The following is an 18,676-nucleotide window of genomic DNA, read 5'->3' on the forward strand; positions in this document are numbered from 1 at the left end:
GAGCTTCCCTGAGATGAGATAGGTGTGACTCCCTTGTACATCCTCATATCTACAGGCTGGATCTTTGTCCTTGACCCACCCGACTATCCCCCAAGTCACAACCATAGACTCTGGTGTGCAATGAAACGAAACCCTAAAGCTTCATAAAATTTTCCTCCACTGGGATATCTTTTGACAAATGCTAGAGAGAATTAGGTTGATCTCTTGTCCATGATAAAGGAATAACACGTAGATACACCACTTTGCCAATCATAGAAAATGAAGATAAGAGTTTGGTATTTGGCAAAGGATACAACTAACTCCAATCAGCCAATCTAATTGTGAACCAAGTGGCAGAACTGGTTGGAAGGAAAGCAAAAGATCTTTAATCTCATGCCATGGTGGCTTATAATGCATGCCCAAACCATATACCTTGCATAACATCTTTTATGGTGGCAATGCCTTTCTTTGCAATGAACTATGCTGTCCTAAAGTCTACTCCAATGAATGCATTCTAGGTGCATGGAATTTGCTTGCTACATTTGTTGAGGAATCCATTTTTATACATCCGAAACTCTCTCCAATTGACAATGAGCTTTGTGGAAAATGGATAACTAGGGACTCTCTCTCAAAGTGGCTGAAAACAGCTTTCCAATGAGTGATTATCCAATGGCTAAAGACAAAAATGAGATTTGTGTACACAATGCGGCAAACATGATAGACCAAGGTTGTTTAACTTGCACAATTTTCAAGACTATTGTAGACCAATGCGGCAAACATGATAGACCAAGGTTGTTTAACTAGCACAATTTTCAAGACTATTGTAGCTTTTCTTACCAATATATGATCCTGAATACTCAGGATGTTCAAGTCACCATGCACTGTGGGAGAACACACTTTAGCAAGAGCCGTCAATCTGAGTTCCTTCTTGTGACTTTTTAATATTTCATTAAATATCCATGGCCATACACACAAATTTATCAATATTTGCCTTGTTCCAAATGATGAATCACACGTGTGGGCATTCTTTTTTTCTTGGTGAAACAAGTTGATCTATTATATTGATGTACAACAAGTGTTGCATTTAGTCAAGATCCATGAATCACATGTGTGGGCATTCTTTTTTTCTTGGTGAAACAAGTTGATCTATTATATTGATGTACAACATGTGTTGCATTTAGTCAAGATCCAATAGATCAAAACACTCTGAAAAAAGTGAATACATATGGTGGCCAAGCTCATGAAGAGAGACAATCAAACAAAGGTTGTTGAAGGGATCTGTGAATGAAATTGTTAAGTGCCCAATGGTGGGTGATACTAAAAACAACATGATTGCAAGATGCCAAACCATCCATGAAGCCCCATATCTAACTCAATGAAAAAAGTATAAGTGAGAAAATAAGGCAACAGGAACAATGCCAGGGAGCTGGAAGAACTTCCCAAAAGTGGTAGAGGGAGCTCTCAAGTATGCTGAGACATGATCAAGGAGGGACCAAGAGATAGGGCAACGCCAAAAAACATGTTGGATTTTTCTGTGAGCTACCATGCACATGCACAATGCGATCCCCCAAATTATGCTTAGCAAGGCAACTGCCCATTGGCAAGGCACCTACTAAAGAGTGCCAAAGCAAAATCTTGATTGGAGAGAAAGCTTGCCTTTCCAGATCCTGTGAAGATGCTTGTGCCACTATGCCAATGTTTTATCTACTTGCCACAAAGCCTTGACATGGTTAGGGATCCATGGTGGAGAAAGGACAAGAAGTTATACCAATTAGAAAGAGGTAAAGGTCTGGAGAAACTCCAATCTGAGAGCCTGAAATACTGATGCAAGGTAGGATGGGCTCTAACAAACATAGAAGATATTCCATTCTAACTAGTTGATAGTGCATCCCTAGATCATATTTAGCTGAAGTAGCTTCAAAGCAAAGCACATGACCCTAGTTGTCAACAAAATCATCATATGATAAATGCCTTTTTTGGCAATAAAATAAGCTTTTCTTGGGTTTGCCTAGAATTGACAAATTCTAACACCCCCTTGCAATGTCAATGTGATGAAGTACAAGGATGATCCTTCATTAAAGGGTAATAAGTTTAAGGACTTTCTAAAAGCCTGAAACTTTTCACGTGGTAGTGCTTTGGTGAAAACTTCTACAACATTTTCTTGTGTGGATATATACATCAAGCTGATCTCTCTTGCATACATCTCTCTCTGACATAATGGTAATGCACTTCAATGTATTTTGTGCGAGCATGAAACACAAGATTTTGTGCCAGTGCAATAGTACTTTGACTATCAGAAAGAATGGGCGTAGGACCCTCCGATGGTATATGTAGTTCAGCCAACAATCTATGTAGGCATACACATTCCATTGTTGCTATGAAGGCTGCCCTATACTCAACCTCATAAGATGAGTTAGCCACAATCTTTGCTTGCTTAGCCATGAAACGCATGAAGGGCCCAAAAATAAACAATGTCCACTGGTAGACTGCCTAGTGTTTGAATCACTAGTCCAATTTGAATCATTGTAAGCTTGTAGATTCAAGTCTCTCTCCTTGGGAAATAATAATGTATGTGATTATCTTGCAAATATATGAAGATTCGCTTAATAGCTTACCAATGTATGGTCTGTGGGCTGTGTATATACCTCCTCACTTGAGATATGGTATATTGCATGTTGGGGCGTGTGTTGCAAAGATAAACAAGACAACTAATAGCCTTGTTGTAAATTACAACATTAGACATCTCTTCACCATCATCCATATACAACTTTAGACTTGGCTCCATAGGAGTGCACATAGGTTTGCAGCCTTGCATGTTAAACCTATGTAAAAGCTTGTCCATATATTGTGATTGTGACATGATGATACCGGACTGATTTTGGGTGAATTGAATCCCCAAATAGTAGTGTAGACAGCTCATATCTGACATATCAAATGCATGTTTCAATTCATCTTTGAAATTTGCAATTTATCCTCTTTAGGTCCAATGAGTAGCATGTCATCCACATAAAGAATGATAATCAACCAGCCTCCCCCTTTATTCTTAATGTATAGAGTGGGAGTAGTTGGACTATTTTTGAACTCTTTTTCCTTAACCATAAACTCTAGAGATTGTGACACACAAACATTCTCATGTAGATCCCCATTCAAAAATGCTGTCTTTATGTCCAACTGATGTACTTTCAAGCCATAATTTGTAGCCATAGCAATGACATATCTGACTGTACACATACGAGATGTAGGAGCAAAGGTTTCCTTCTCTGTCAATGGTGCTATCAACCTTCGTTTGAGTTTAAAAACTCATTTTATGCCAATAGCCTTTTTACAAGGTAAATCCATAAGATCCCATGTAGAGTTAGTGGCAACAGAGTCCAACTCTTCCTGCATGGCTTGCATCCAATGTACATTTGTTGAGCTTCGTCCAAGGAAGTAGGCTCATCATGATCCGACAGTGAGCTCGTGAACATATGCTCATCACAGACATCATCTACTTCCATAAAATTAGCCAAATGTGTTCCCCCGCATCATGTGCTACATGCCTAGTAGCCCTTCTAGTGCGCTGAGGACCGAGGCAAGGAAGCATCCATCCTACTCTCTTGGAGAGTTCTTAACAACCATTTAGGGACTCTTTGAGCTGCATTCATAGCAGCCCTTTTATGCTGTATTGCATTTTCCATTGCATGAGGCAATCGAAGATCAAGTGCATGGTGTTCAAGAGCATGTGGTGTAGCAATGGCTTGCTGTAGTATTTTGTTCGGCCATTTCCAGCTGGTATGGACTCCAAAGAAAGTGGCGTAAGACCCTCAAAGACATCACCAATGTCATGGGTGGTTGGCATCTCAATAGATCATGTGAAGATGCAACGTTTTCAGCAAATATAATATCCTGACTAACAAATACTTTCTTTGTGCGTGGATCATACAAACGATTATCTTTGCTCTCTAGAACTGTAGCCAATAAAAATACATTTTATAGCTTTGTCATGGAGCTTTCTACAAAGCTCTTTCGGAACACGTGTATACATAGGTTATGCATCCAAACAGTGGAAAGTAATCAACCTTGGGCTTCTTGCCATGCCAAACTTCAAATGGTGTGATCATCTTTAGTGCTTTGATGGGTGTATGATTTAAGACATGATTCACACACTAAAGGCCTTCAAACCAAAATTTGCGTGGTAACCCCTTGCTGTTAAGTATACAACGAGTTATTTGCATAAGTGTTTAATTTTTCCTTGCAGCAATACCATTTTGCTAAGGTGTCATTCTAATTGTGGCTTGATGCATAATGCCATTTTAAAGCAAAAATTTCTCGAGACATGTATTCCTCCTCTCTATCGATGTGAAGTGTGTGCACTTTCAAGCCAGTTTCAGCCTCAAGCTTTGCAACAAGACGTTTAAAAAGCATAAACACATTAGACTTTGCTTTCAGCCCATACATCCATGTATACCTTAAGTAGCCATCAATAAAAGTGAAAATAAAGATGGCCCCGAAGCGCGCGTCCTCATGGGACCACAAACATCGGAGTGAATAAGTTGCATTTTCCAGACAGCATGCATTGCACTATTCTTCTTGAAAGCAAACTTGTGCATTTTGCCCAAAATACATCCCTCACATGCATGGGGAGGTGGGGTCTCCACTAGAGGCAATGTATCTACCATCTGACACTATTTAAGGGTCATTAGACTGCCGTACTCATATGTCTATAGTGGGCATGCCATAGCTCTACATTCTGCATTGTGGGTGAAAGAGTACTAACTGTGAGAGTATCATGAGACCGTCTGTCATACATATCCAACAAGAAGAGACCCTTATACAGGGTGTCGGATAGCCAAAGTGCATAATCCATCTCTGTGTCTTTGACAATGCATTTGTCATCTTCAAAGGTGACCCAAAAGCCATGATTATTGAAGGCAGATATAGACAATAGATTTTTTGTGATGCTAGGCACAAACACAATATTTAAAAGTATGAAAGTGGAACCATCTGTAGTAGTATCATGATTGAACTAGTGCCATATACACGATAACTATTGCTATTGGCATATGTAACATGCTTCCTTGGTGGGGCTGAATGCAAATATGTGAAGAAACACTTCCTAGAAGTGATATGCCCGGATGCCTTGTTGTCAAAATATGCAGCATAATAGCTCTTTTTACTGACAAGGCAATCAAAGATAGATGCACATGACAAGGCAATCAAAGATAGGGCGTGTGCATCCTTCGAGTCCCACCTTTGTTGATTCTTGGTAGGAGGGGGAGGGCATGTAGTAGCAGCAGCAGTAGCCTGTCCTCTATCATTACGCTTAGGTGTCTGAGGTGCAAGACCACTTGGTCGCTACAAATCACCAGTGACATAGTTTCACAAATCCTTTGTCACAAGAAGATTACGCACCATAAAACTCCACAGAGGGTAGTTGGTGCCATCAAGCTTGTCCTATTGAGTGGGGACACTAAAGATGTTGCTCTGGTCATTATGCCCTTGGTATGCTATGCTACCTGTGATGCACAAAAATCAGCAGCCAAATACTTCATGCTGAAGTATAGAATGTACTTTGCTAAGTACCAAAAGTCCCCACATGGGATTAGAATGCAACTTGCAAGTCCCAAATTGTGCCCAAGGTTGCACACATCAACAGTCAGCCTGCAATTTACAGTGATACATTGTTGTACCGCTTTTGCCTTGAAATGCATGTCCAAAAAGACAATTTACAGCAATTTAATGCTGAATCTCCCCAAATTTTACTGAAATCCCCAAAATTCACCACTAGATTTGACTGGTGCAACAAGATAATGCTGTTGCAACACCTATTGTCTGCCTTGGAATGCATGCCGAGCAAAAGGTCCAAATTTTTTTTCAAAATTTTAAAGAAATTGAAGAAATTTATACCTTACACTTTCAATTTTTGTGAAAATGTTGGCTCGGGACACATGTTAATAGGAAACAAACATCTTCATACCAATTAATGGAGAAACAAGACAAGGATGGGAAAACATGTTAGTGAATTTCAACCTTTATTTGGTCATGTAGGACAAAACATAAAGTAGCTTCTTACTAGAAGTTTCAATCCAATGCCAAACAAAGATAAGAAATCTCCTTCTATGCAAGAGGTCTCATTGTAATTTTCCATTTTGAGACTTAAGTTTCCACAAGGTTCAAGAAGTAGAATCTTTCCATAGAAGCAACTACACAACTTCTATTAAGAAGAGATCCATAGAATATGAGAGGATGAGTTGCATCCAAATCAAGATGCCTCTCATTGACGTGTCTGGTATCCTTTTTGTTGAGAAACGACTTCTTCAGTTTACATACTTCATTTAGGGTTTTGTAGTGACAACCCCAAAAAGGGCTGATATTCACATTTTGGTTACTTTTTCAGTGGTCACCCACTCAGTGGTGTGCCACCTTGGACAGCTTATGCCTATAAATAGATAGTCACTTCATTCATTCTTCACCCCTTCCTCCGTCAGTGTGACTCTCTTTCCTCTTCTCTCCACTACTACCCATATCTGTATTGGAGGACATCGTAGTTCGTAATCACCCTTCCCCTTCTCCTTCAGGCACCTTGTTCCATCACTTAAGTCTTGCATTTGGAGCTCTCCTAGCCTGATGTCATCTTCTCTAGCATTGATGTCAACTTCTTTCATCAAGGCTCTCTTTGGATTTGCGTTTTGTTGTCTTGAGGCCTTCTTCTTGTTTGGCATCTTCTCGTGCAGTCTGGTGTCAGCAGTCTTCACTCTGCAACAACACCCACACCTCGGCATTAGCTTTTCTTCCTCTAGGCGTCATCACTTTTCCGCGTTTGATTGTTTGTGAGGCTTCTTCCACCCTGACGACCATCCTTGGCATCAGTCATCGGCATGTGGGTTGATCTCTTCGTGCGTTTAACAACTCCAACACACTCTCGATTTGCGTTTTGTTGTCTAGGCTCACTTCCCTGTATTTGAGGATTGTGGTTCACTACCTTGACAGTTGGTGATCATCTTCATTTTCGACGGCATTAGAGGATTGTGGTCGCTCCCTCGACAACTGTTCTCCACCTTCATGTGATTACTTCGATATTCCATTGCTTGGAGCATTGTGTTTCGCTTTCTTCACTGTGCAAATTTCAATAGGTGCTGTTGTCTAATTTAGACAAGACAGTGCAGTCATCTATTGAACTTTTGCTGTGCTATATCAGTTTTTCTTCTCATAGCATGATTCTGTGTATCATCATCGTGTTCTTCTTGCGTTTTTGAGTTTTGCTTCTCTCTCAGTGCTTGTTGTACACGCTTTGTGTTTCTTCCCCCAAACCCTATTGTCTCTCTGCACTGTCACATATTTTGATATGGTACTAGAGTGTAGGAGCTCAGAGAGTTAAAGACCTTGTTCTTTAGAGAAGGCAAAGATAGGTTGTGGGTGAGGCATCATCTACTGATTTTCCCCTTCACTTTTGCTGCATCACTAGGAGAGAAAGATACCCTTATCTTCCTCTCCCACCCACCCTCCCTTTTACAAGTTGACACTTTGGTGCTATGACTTCTCCACAGGCAAATGGACGGATCATTGGATGTTCCTCTTTCAGCATCATCGGACCTCCCACCGATGCTTGCCGACATGGACCTTTGCTCCCTACACCACCGGAGTATATGCATTTACCCCCAAGCACTCGTTGTGCCACCTCTCCCTTCTAGGCCACGGAGTTTATTCTACATCGGCTTTTAGATTTTTATGCTCAAGGGAATAAGACGTATCCAATGCGCACTAAGTCCTCCGAGCAAAAGGAGGATCGTTTGGTGCCACAAGCTTCTCGCGACTGTTGCAATGTGCTAGGAAAGTTGCTTCTTCTTCTTCTTTTAGGGTTTCGGGAATGCCTCCTTGACAATCCTTGATTTTCTAGTTTGCTCCACTGAGAGACAAGGATTGTTGGCTACCATTCTCTCAGTAGTCTGCTTTTTCGTGAGATAGTGGTTTGGCTCCATAGTCCACTCCATTGAGAGAGACTGATCCTTGGCTCCACCTGAGCCTCACCTTTCCTTACCCTCAACTACTTAGGTTTGAGAGGTGACCTTTGGGAGTTCTTCGACATCTTTGATACCCCAAATACCTTCTTTGGTATGACCAATGACACTTTCTTTGTCATCAGATGATTCGAATTCCGTGATCCATGAGTTTTTAGATTTTCTCTCTTACAAAGTGGGATTTAGAGGGGAATGTACTCTTTTTGCCCTTGGAGGGGGCTTCTACTTTTTCGGCTTTAGAGGAGGCCCTTGTGTCTCCACCTCAAGGGGGGCACCTACTCATCATGAAGTGTTGGGAGTAAAAGTGCCTCCGCCTAGCCGCCCGTGTATTACTACACTGACAATACCCGCCATTGCACATTGCAGGTGGCGGGCGCCCGTCACCGTCACTTTATTCTTTATTCTTTTAGTGACAGTTTGAATAAAGGAAGGCCCGGTCACACATTGTGACTGTTGGAGTTTCCATTTTGTGTCTCTCTCTTTCTTATTCTTGCTCTCCCACCATAGCTCTTCCAATCGAGCTTTGATTCTTCTCACCTTTCAACTGGTATTAGAGCATGGTTGCTTGAGCATTTCGACTTGGTTCGTGACTCCTTCAGCTTCCTATTGATTACCTACACTCATTGGGTCTCCCTCCCGGCAGCCATAGCCGACTCTCTCGAGCTTGCATCACTCCGCGGCTTCCCGAGCACATACTCGGCCCCTTTGGAAACCCTCAGGGCATTGGATTAGAGGTTTTTCTTCATTTGCTTCAGGGTTTTATTGAAGTTCACAGGAATAACAGGGTTTGCAAGAGCAGGGGCAGCCATAGCTTCTACCATTGGAGCTTGTTCACACCATATCTTGCCTAAAGCCTTTGTAGGCTATCTTGGGCTTGGACTAGGCCTTCATTGGCTTATGATTGAACCCCCTTTCACCTTGGATAGCCTTAGTAGAAGCAGCAGAAGCCACTAGAAACTCACCATGATTTGCGCTAGTTCCTGGCAGCTCCTGGACAGCTCATCCTCCACTTGTTGATGATCATGCTTGGATTCTTGGGCATTGTGGCACTACTTGATTGATCCTTGGCATGCTTTGAGCCTTGTAGAGGCTTTGGGGCATTGATATTCAGCTCCAGTTTGATTGTATGAACAACAAACCTGCTGTCTATTTCTGCCATTCACATTTACATCTACATTGGAGCTCTCTACATACACTACTTCATGCCCGTATGCTATGCCATTGATGCCTATGCTTGGTAGATATCGCGCATATGCTTTGCCATGACCTTGGATTGATTTCTGGGCTGAAAAATCACAGTTTTCAATAGTAAATCACTGTTGTACAACATTGGGTTGAAGCTCATTTGCTTATGTTTGGATATACCTATTGGATTCGGGCTACGTCTTGGATGTATACATTGATGTAGTGACTCTCGAGGATCGACATAGAGCTTGGATATGCTCTCGGATCATTGGTTGAGCTTGAGCTCGCTTTGCATAGCATTTGGGTCTCCATCTTTGATGTATCTATGGCATGTACTTTGCTTATGTCTGGCCGGTCTTGACATGCTTGGCCTATGCCACTACTACATGCCCGTTACATTGTTTGGAGTTGGATGCTGTTGAGCCTTGCTTTGGCTTGATATTTGATCGGTCGTCTGGAGCTTACTTTGGCTATTTCTTGGCTTGCCAGAGTTGTTTGGATGTACTTGATGTCTATGGATGCTATGTATGGATGCTATACGGCTTATATGCTCATGAGGTCTTATTGATGCTTGATCTTGGATCTTCTGGCACTGGTGCTATCATATGTCCTTGTTGAGCTTCTTTGCTTGATATTTACGGCTTTTGTGCCAGTGGGAGCGTCTTTGGATGCTTGACAGACATTGAACAGGCGGTTTCTGCTACTTGAGCATTCAGACACTTGAGATTGGGATCTTTACTTGGATGTTGTATGGTTGATATGCCATGGTCCTCACAGATGTACTTGGGTTGATTTGGGCTTTGCACTCCCTGAGCATACAACTATTTGTGTCAGGTCTTGCCAATGTTGTGTACACTTTGCCCTATTACACAGGGGATGTGCCGGCTTATTGACGCCGGATTTATTTGACATGCTTGGGTGTTTGCTTGATGTTCGTATGACTGTCACATACTGATTTATGCCTGCTTGATGTTGGTTATGCTTTGACAGTCAGTGGTTGACTTGGTGCATTCATTTTGCCTACAGTTTGCTCTCATTGTACCTGGTTGTAATTCATTACAGCAAGCAGTTAAGCATGGACTGTGATGTATTTTTCATGCTGAATCATCCTGATTTTATGTACTTTTGATGGTACTTGGAGGGCAGCATCATTAGCTATCAGTTCGTTGTCATTTTACCTTGGTTTTGGTGGTATTTTGGCTGTTTACAGTAGAAAACAACAAGCAAATTTGAATTGTCTATAGTGTTTTGGACTGCTGTATGGTATCTTCTTCCACTGACAGTGCTATCTTAAAAATCACTAAGCTTGATGGTACGGATTATGCCTATTGAAAGAGCCAAGTTTGGCAGGTATTGGTGCAGAAATCATAGATAAAACCACTAAGGTTGTATGGAAAGCAGGTTGAAACTATGATTGATGACGACTGGATGGAGCTTAATAAATTATGCAAGTCCACCCTCATCTTGTCTCTCACTGAACATGTGCATTACAATGTGGTTGAGGAAGCACAGAGTGCTTGGCAACTTTGGGATAGATGAAGAATCTCTATGACAAGAAAAGTCCAGCAAGTCCGATGTATTGACTAAAGCAACTTATGGACTTGCGCATGAAGGAGAATATGACGATGTCTGCTCATTTGAGCCAGTTCCATGCTATTCTCAAGAACTTGACTTCGCAGGGCATTACCTTCAATGTTGAGATTACTCCATTTTTTTTGCTTGGGACTCTGACTGAGTCATGGGATGTATTCCGCATTGCCTTATGTGCTCGTGCTACTACTTTGAACTTGCTTGATGTAGAGAGTATTCTTCTGCAGGAAGAGATCAACTGTAATAACTTAGATCTCTCGTTTGCTGCATGCTTTGACTGTTAGAGGTAGAGATGGTAATGGAAAGAATGACCATGGGAATGGCCATGGCAAAGACTTGTAGAAGTCTAGGTCTAAGTCGCGTGGTAAGTCGTGCAGCAAGTCTCGTGGGAGAAATGCTAATGCGACATGTCACCATTGCGGTGTTCACAATGTCATGAGTTGTGCAACAAGAAGCGCAAAGAGAAGGAGAAAGACAAAGTATAAGAAAAGTTCTTTGATTGTAGCATTGTGCCTACAAAATCCAGTGTGAAAATCGAGAAGATAAATGTCATGCAGATTGATGACTTCGATGGAAAATATATACTTGCAGCTAGTTCTTGTGATGTTATGCCGTTGACCTAGGTTCACTCTATGTATGTGTAGTGCTAGCTTTTGGATTCTGGTGCTTCATTTTATGTTACACCATGTTGTGAGTGGTTTCACTCCTCCTGCACTGTCTCTAGTTTATTTCGCTTGGGTGATGACAGGTCACTTGCCATTGTTGGCATTGGGGATGTACAGTTGCAGTTCTCTACTGACAGTACTTTTCTGTTACAGGATGTATGTCATGTACGTGGGCTTACACACAGTCTTATGCCTGCGGGGCAGCTTGATGATGCTGGGTTTTATGTATTTTTTGGGGATTTTGCTTGGAAGATCATACGTGGCAGACTTGTGTTTGCTAGAGATGCCAAGGATGACAATCTCTATCCTCTATCTCTTTGGCATGTCCGTTTGGGCCATATGTCCTTGGAGGGAATGAAAATGCTTTTTGGTTTGCAGTACTCACCGCCCCTTGACTATGTATGTTTTGATTCATATGAGCATTGTCTTTATGACAGACAGACTAGGAATACGCATAATATGTCTGGTAGGACACGCATGAGTGAGTCCTTGGCATTGGTATATTTGGATGTCTATGGGTCCATGCTTTGTCAGTGCAAAGTATTTTGTGACGTTTATTGACGATTTTTTGTGTAAAGTCTGGGCTTATCCCATTAAGCTTAAGTTAGATGTCTTGAATGTGTTTTAGTGGCTTGCATTGGTTGAGAACTAGAATGGGCATAGGTTGAAATGCCTTAGGACTGACAATGGGGGAAGAATATGTGTCACGTTCCTTTGAGCAGTCATGTGATGAGAGGGGTATTAAGCATCAGTTCACCGCCCCATATATCCCACCTCAGAATGGTTTGGCTTGGCGGATAAATAGAACCATCCAGGAGCGTGTATGCAGTATGCCTAGTTATGCAGGCCTACCATAGAGCTTTTGGGTTGAGGTAGTCAGTACAGCTGTGCATATCATAAATAGGACACCTTTCAGTGGTTTGGATTTCCAGGTTGCAGAGAAGGTATGAACTTGGAAACCTCTGTCTTATGCGCATCTACGTGTCTTTGGATGTGAGGCATACTGCCATGTGCCCAAGGACAAGCATAGTAAGCTGCATCTTAAGAGTGTCAAATGCATTTTCCTTGGCTATGGAGATGCAGGCAAGATGGGTTACTGCCTTTGGGATCTGCAGACGCGGAAAGTTATCTGCAGCCATGATGTCATCTTCCATGAAGACAAGATGCATTGACAGCCTGAGAAGGTGGTAGAGATACGTAGGGTTATATTCTAGAAGGAGCCACGTGCTCGTGTACAATTAGTTGGATAGCCTGCAACAACAGTTGGTACACATGGCCAAGGTGTTGGACAGGATGTTGGACATGTAGCAGAGCTTGTAGTGCGACAATCTACTAGAGCTAGACATCCGCTTGATAGATTTGAGCCCTCGATGCATTATGTCTTGGTTATAAATGCAGGAGAGCCTCTCACCTATGATGAGGCTATGCGCAGGGTTGATAATCACTCTTAGGAGAGGGCTATGTAGTCTGAGATGGACTCCTTGCATAAGAATATGACTTGGGATTTGGTTGCATTGCCTAAGGGCAAGAAGGCTTTGCCGTGCAAATGGGTGTATAAGCTAAAAAGTACCCCCTGGAAACCCCAAGCTAGCCTATAAGGCAAGACTTGTTGCTAAGGGTTTTAAACAGGAGCATGGAGTTGACTTTGATGAAGTCTTTTCTCATGTGGTTAAGATGACCACCCTATGCTTGGTTTTGGCCTTAGTTGTGCAACTTGACTTGGACATGTATTAGATGGATGTCAAGATTGCATTCTTACATGGGGATTTGTATGATGAGATTTACATGGAGCAGTCTAAGGGCTTTGCAGAACTTGGCAGGGAGCACCTAATGCGCATGTTGAAGAAAAGTCTTTGTGGCGGCTTGAAGTAGGCATCTAGGGAACAGTATCATAAGTTCGATGCCTTTATGCAGTCACATGGCTACAACAAGAGTGCTATGGATGTGTCTTTGCACGAAGAAAGCACGTGATGGCTCTTTGCTTATTTTGGTACTTTATGTGGATGATATGTTGATAGCAGGAAAAACTCACGATGAGCTTTGAGATGAAGGATTTGAAACACGCCTCTCATATTCTTGGTATGCCCATTAAGCGCGACAGGCATCGGGGTCTACCTCTTACAGAGGGAGTACAGTCATAAAGTCCTTGATCCTTGAGCGTTTCCGCATGCAGGATGTGAAGTCTATTGGTTGTCCATTACCTTCTTATGTGAAGGTCTCATAGGCCGATTGTCCATAGATAGATAAGCAGAGGGCCGAGATGGCCAAGATTCCTTATGCATCAGATGTGGATAATTTGATGTATGCCATGATAGCCACTCGTCCAGATATTTCCTTTGTAGTTAGTGTTGTGGTACGCTATATGGCTACACCTCACAAGAAACATTGGGATGTGGTGAAGGGTATCATGAGATACCTGAAAGGCATAGCAAATATGTGTATTTGCAATGGCAGCCAAGATACTCGAGTTGTGGGATACACAGACTCCGATTATGCAAGACATGCAAATAGTAGGAAGTCCATTTTTGGCTATGTATTCACTTGTGTTGGAGGTGCTGTCTCTTGGATGTCCAGGGTTCAGAAGTGTACAACTCTCTCTACCATTGAGGCTGAGTATGTTGCAACCACTGAGGCTTGCAAGGAGGCCATATGGTTGGGCCGTTTGGTTCATGACCTTGGGATTAATACTATACCTACGCTGCATTCGAATTCTATGAGTACTATTTAGCTAGCCAAGAATCCCGTCTTCCATGCAAAGACGAAACACATTGAGGTGAGGCATCACTTCATACGTGGAGTTGTGGAGGACAAGTCTGTTGACCTTGTCAAGATCTCCACTGACGAAAATCTTGCAGATCTGCTCACAAAAAGCCTTACTATTGAGTGCTTTGCCTTCCTCAGGAGATTGATGGGGCGTTGGATGACATGGTGTTTTTTTTCCTCGTCCTATTGTACATGTGTACATTATACTGTCTTTTTTTTTCTTTTCACTCCTTACTAGGGCAGATTCGCCTTTAAGTGGGAGGTTGTTGGGGGTAAAGGCGCCTTCACCTAGCCGCTCGTGTATTACTACACTAACAGTATCCGCCATTGCACACTGCAGGTGGCAAGTGCCCGTCACCATCACTTTATTCTTTATTCTTTTAGTGATAGTTTGAATAAAGGAAGGCTCGTCGGTCACACATTGTGACTGTTGGAGTTCCTATTTTGTGTCTCTCTCTTTCTTGCTCTTGCTCTCCCACCATAGCTCTTCTAAGCAAGCTTCAATCCTTCTCACCTTTCATGAAGTTCGTCACCCACCATTTACTCTTTGGGGATGGCTGTCTTCGAGCAATTATTTCTCCTATTGATACCTAGGATACTTAGGTACCACTCTTAGATCGGGGCCTTGAAGATTTAGCCGCGACTTGGTGATGAGGCCTTGGAATTCCTTCCAGCATGGAGTTATGAAGCTAGTGGCTTCTCTTCCAAGGTGGAGCTAGGTTCTATAGTTCATCCCATCTACCGTTCCTAACTACAAGTTACCTTTCAAGTGGACATCTTGGACCTCCAAGATCCTATACATCTTCATTGTATCTCTCTTCGCTCCTCTTTCTTCATCCCTTTTTGGGCTTGAGAGGGAGTTTTGAGAGACCACTTCTTTAGTTTACACTCTTCGTTTAGGGTTTCACACTGACAACCCCATGATGGGTTGGTGTCCACATTTTGGTCGCCTTTTTAGTGGGCACCCACTTAGTGGTGTGCCACCCTAGATAGTTTATGCCTATAACTAGGCAGCCACTTCATTCATTCTATACCACTTTAGTCATTCTTCACCCCCTCTTTCTTCGTCACTCCAATACTCTTCTCTCCACTTCTACCTATACCCCTATTGAAGGACATCGTAGTTTGTGGTCACGCTTCCCTTTCTCCTTCAAGTATTGCGTTCCATTACTCAGGTCTTGTGTTTGGAGCTCTCCCAGCCTAGCGTCCTTTGCTCGAGCATTGGTGTCAACTTCTTCAATCAGACTATTTTTGGATTTGCGTTTTGTTGTTTGGAGGCCGCCTTTTTGCGGCAGCGCCCACACCCTGACATTAGCTTCTCTTTCTCCAGGCGTCATTACTTTTTTGTGTTTGATTGTTTGGGACACTTCTTCCACCTTGGCGACCATCCTTGACATCATTCATCAACATTTGGGCTCATCTCTCCCTATGTTTGACAGCTCTGACACACTTTGGGATTTGCGTTTTGCTACCTAGGCTCACTCCCTGACATCTGAGGACTATGGTTCGCTCCCTTGACAGCCATTGATCGTCTTCTTCATTTTTGATGGCATTAGAGGATTGCGGTTCTCTCCCTCAGTAAACTGTCATTCACCTTCTAGTGATTATTTCGATAGCTCATTGCCCGGAGGACTGCGTTTTGCTCCTTTCGCTGTGCAAATTCCCATAGGTGCTACTGTGTGATTCAGACAGGACAATGTAGTCATCTTTTGAGCTTCGGATGCATTGTATCGGCTTTTCTTCTCATAGCATGATTCAGTGTATCATCACTGTGTTCTTGTAGTCATCTTTTGAGCTTCGGATGCATTGTATCGGCTTTTCTTCTCATAGCATGATTCAGTGTATCATGACTGTGTTCTTGTGTTTCTGAGTTTTTCTTCTTTCTCAGTGTTTGCCATACACACACTATGTTTTTGCTCGCAAACCCTATTGTCTCTCTATAGTCGCATAGTTTGATACTTTTTACAGATTTTTTGCAGCTGTTTGGTATTCTTGAGCTTTTTCACTAGTTTTGGAGCTTTAATTTGAGAACTTGCTTTGCTAAAAGCAGGCCAAAAGGATGTTAAAAGCAATTACCTATTTGACAATCCCCAAATTGAAGCCCTTCTAGTGCAAGTTTTCTAAGATTTGTGGATTGTCAAATTGGAAAAGGTGCTAGATCAAAACTGATTTTTCAAAATAAAAAATAGGTGCTAGACAGTATACATACTGTCCAATCCGAGGTGTTTTTATTTTGGAGGATCAACATGTTTGTATGAGGCCATTCTTAGTCCTATGATATGAGGCACTCCCTTTCATACTTCTTTTGTTTGAATGAATGATGCCAATATCTTTGCAAGTGGACCCTGCAAATCTTGGTTGTCTTTGAGTAAAGTGGCTTCTTGATATTGTAATATAGATCTAGAGAACTCAAGTATATGACAAACATAGTGAATACTAGAATGCAGGCGAAGAGAACTCAGAGTGGTGGACGAATGAATGTATGAATTAAACTGTATGCAAGGGTACAATGCAATGGACCTCAAACCTCTGTCTCGGGTGGACTAGGGATGAGGTGAGTTGGAGACACCATTGACAGCCTCAAGCTCCCAAAAAGAAGGAGGTACTCTTTGATGATGTCTGGGTGAAGGTTGCAGCAGTATGTGGGCCCAAACTGCTGAAAACACAGATTTGGCTGAGTGGTGATGTTGTCAGCTGATCGAATCATCAGGAGGAGACTAGGCTGCTGGCAACAAGGGGGCCTACCTAGCATGAAAACACAGATGGAAGCAGGATGTACATGACCTCGAGTAGCAAAGGACAGACTTGAAACTGTAGGCGATGGCTGTGGGAATGTCCAACTATGCTGGGTGGCCGGGAGGAGCAGAAACACAGCTGTGGCAGCAAATCAGAAGATAAAAAAGCAGCCTGATGTGGGTGCTGAAACAGGTTACCTGTCTTGGAACAGATGGACAGCTGGGCGATGTCTCTTTGATGCCGAAGATGCAAAGGAAGCTCCCCGAATCAGGTTGCCAGGCTGTAGGACTGTGAGGCACTACTTAGGGATGCACTACAACTGAGGTATCTGCTGGGCATGATCCCAATGTATTGGAGGTTTTCTAGCAGTTTAAAGATTTGGGATTAGCACAAGCACGTGATGGCTTATGTTGAAATTTTACTCTGCATGTGGGATGCTTGAAATTCATATTGATCTTACATTGGATGCTCAATAGAAGTGGAAGATGCATGGATTGGAAACTGAACAAGAGAAAAGGTCTTTGTCTGGAAGCTACATTTTTCAGTTGACTGTGGTAGAATTGCAGCCAGGACAATGAAACTCATGAATTCTATAATAACTTGATCGTTCATGTTTAGAGCATGTTTTATGCTTCATCACTGTCATGCATGGCATTTTCTTTGCTTTGGTTCCATTTGCAATCAGATTGTAATGAAGATAATCTATTCATCTTCTGCTTGCAGGCTTATGCGTGCCTTGGTGATGAGAAAAAGCGTGGAACTTTCAACACTGAAAGAGCAGTGATCCAATGTCGATGGTGTTTACACGATGGTTCATTTCCTTTAGGTTCTGAACGTTGGACCACTCATGATCTTTTTGGCATACACAAAGCAGCTTTCCAGAGGGCTGACAGTGTTCCTGATTTGAACCGGGCTGCTTGGCTGTCAGATCAGGAGAAATTGAAGACTTTCAGAGAGCGGGCACGTGCCAGGGTACTTGGTAATTTGGCTAAGGTATGGAAAGAGAGGATGTCAAAAGGTTTAGAAGAGTTTGATGAAGGAAGTGAGTCCAATAAAAGGACATGGGACTGGGAAGGGAAGGATCTCAAGCACCATCGACAAAGGATAAATGCTAATGAAAGTAGCAGCAGGAATGTGAAGAATAATCAGACCAAATCTGATTTGAATCCCCAAGCTTTTTACAAATTGATGAAAAAGCCTCAAAACATATCTTGGAGTTTAAGTTCTGAAAAGCAAAGCTCATCTCACTCTAGACAATTGGCAAGTCCCTGCAAAACCTTAGACACTTTAATAAGGGATTTGCGGGCACGTTTGGTTCCAAGTGTAGGCAAACCAAGTGATCAGGACCAATGGCAGGATAAGTCTGCTTATGCTAAGTCCAAGAGAAAGTCTCTCAGAAATTTGAAAAATGCTGTGCCAGATAGCAGCTCAAGATTGGGACATACACAAGAAAAGACTGAAGTTGCAGAAAACACTTCTGTTAAAGACACAAGAGGTTTATTAGGAGTCACACACAAGAGCACTGATAAACTTCAAACTATTATGAAACAAGAGGCATCGTGTGCACCTGACAGAGAAAGCCATTTATGTGGCTCAGAGGGGCATTTGCATCTCAATGATTCAGCAGTTCAGTGTCCTCTTGAATCAAAGGATAATATCCCTTCAACCGATTTTGAAAGCTGGAAGCTTTTGCAGGTACTTCTCATCTTCTAGATTTTGGAGATGCTGAGCTCTAAAGAGGAATCCAGATGGACATGGTTT

At 42.4% G+C, this 18,676-nt stretch overlaps 1 protein-coding gene across 1 annotated transcript in view; it reads left to right on the forward strand.

The window, feature by feature from the left end:
- The window catches only part of LOC148008634 (uncharacterized), a 73,110-nt gene that overhangs the window by 33,114 nt on the left and 21,320 nt on the right, over window positions 1-18,676 (forward strand). Inside the window, exon 5 of the mRNA XM_087674141.1 lies at window positions 17,639-18,610. Within this exon, the coding sequence (XP_087530267.1) occupies window positions 17,639-18,610 (972 nt within the window). The remainder of the gene's footprint in view (window positions 1-17,638; window positions 18,611-18,676) is intronic.

This window comes from Lygodium microphyllum, unplaced genomic scaffold (genome assembly GCF_053477565.2).
Source record: "Lygodium microphyllum isolate KBCC unplaced genomic scaffold, Lygodium_microphyllum_v1.1.10 scaffold_105, whole genome shotgun sequence".
NCBI lineage: Eukaryota > Viridiplantae > Streptophyta > Polypodiopsida > Schizaeales > Lygodiaceae > Lygodium > Lygodium microphyllum.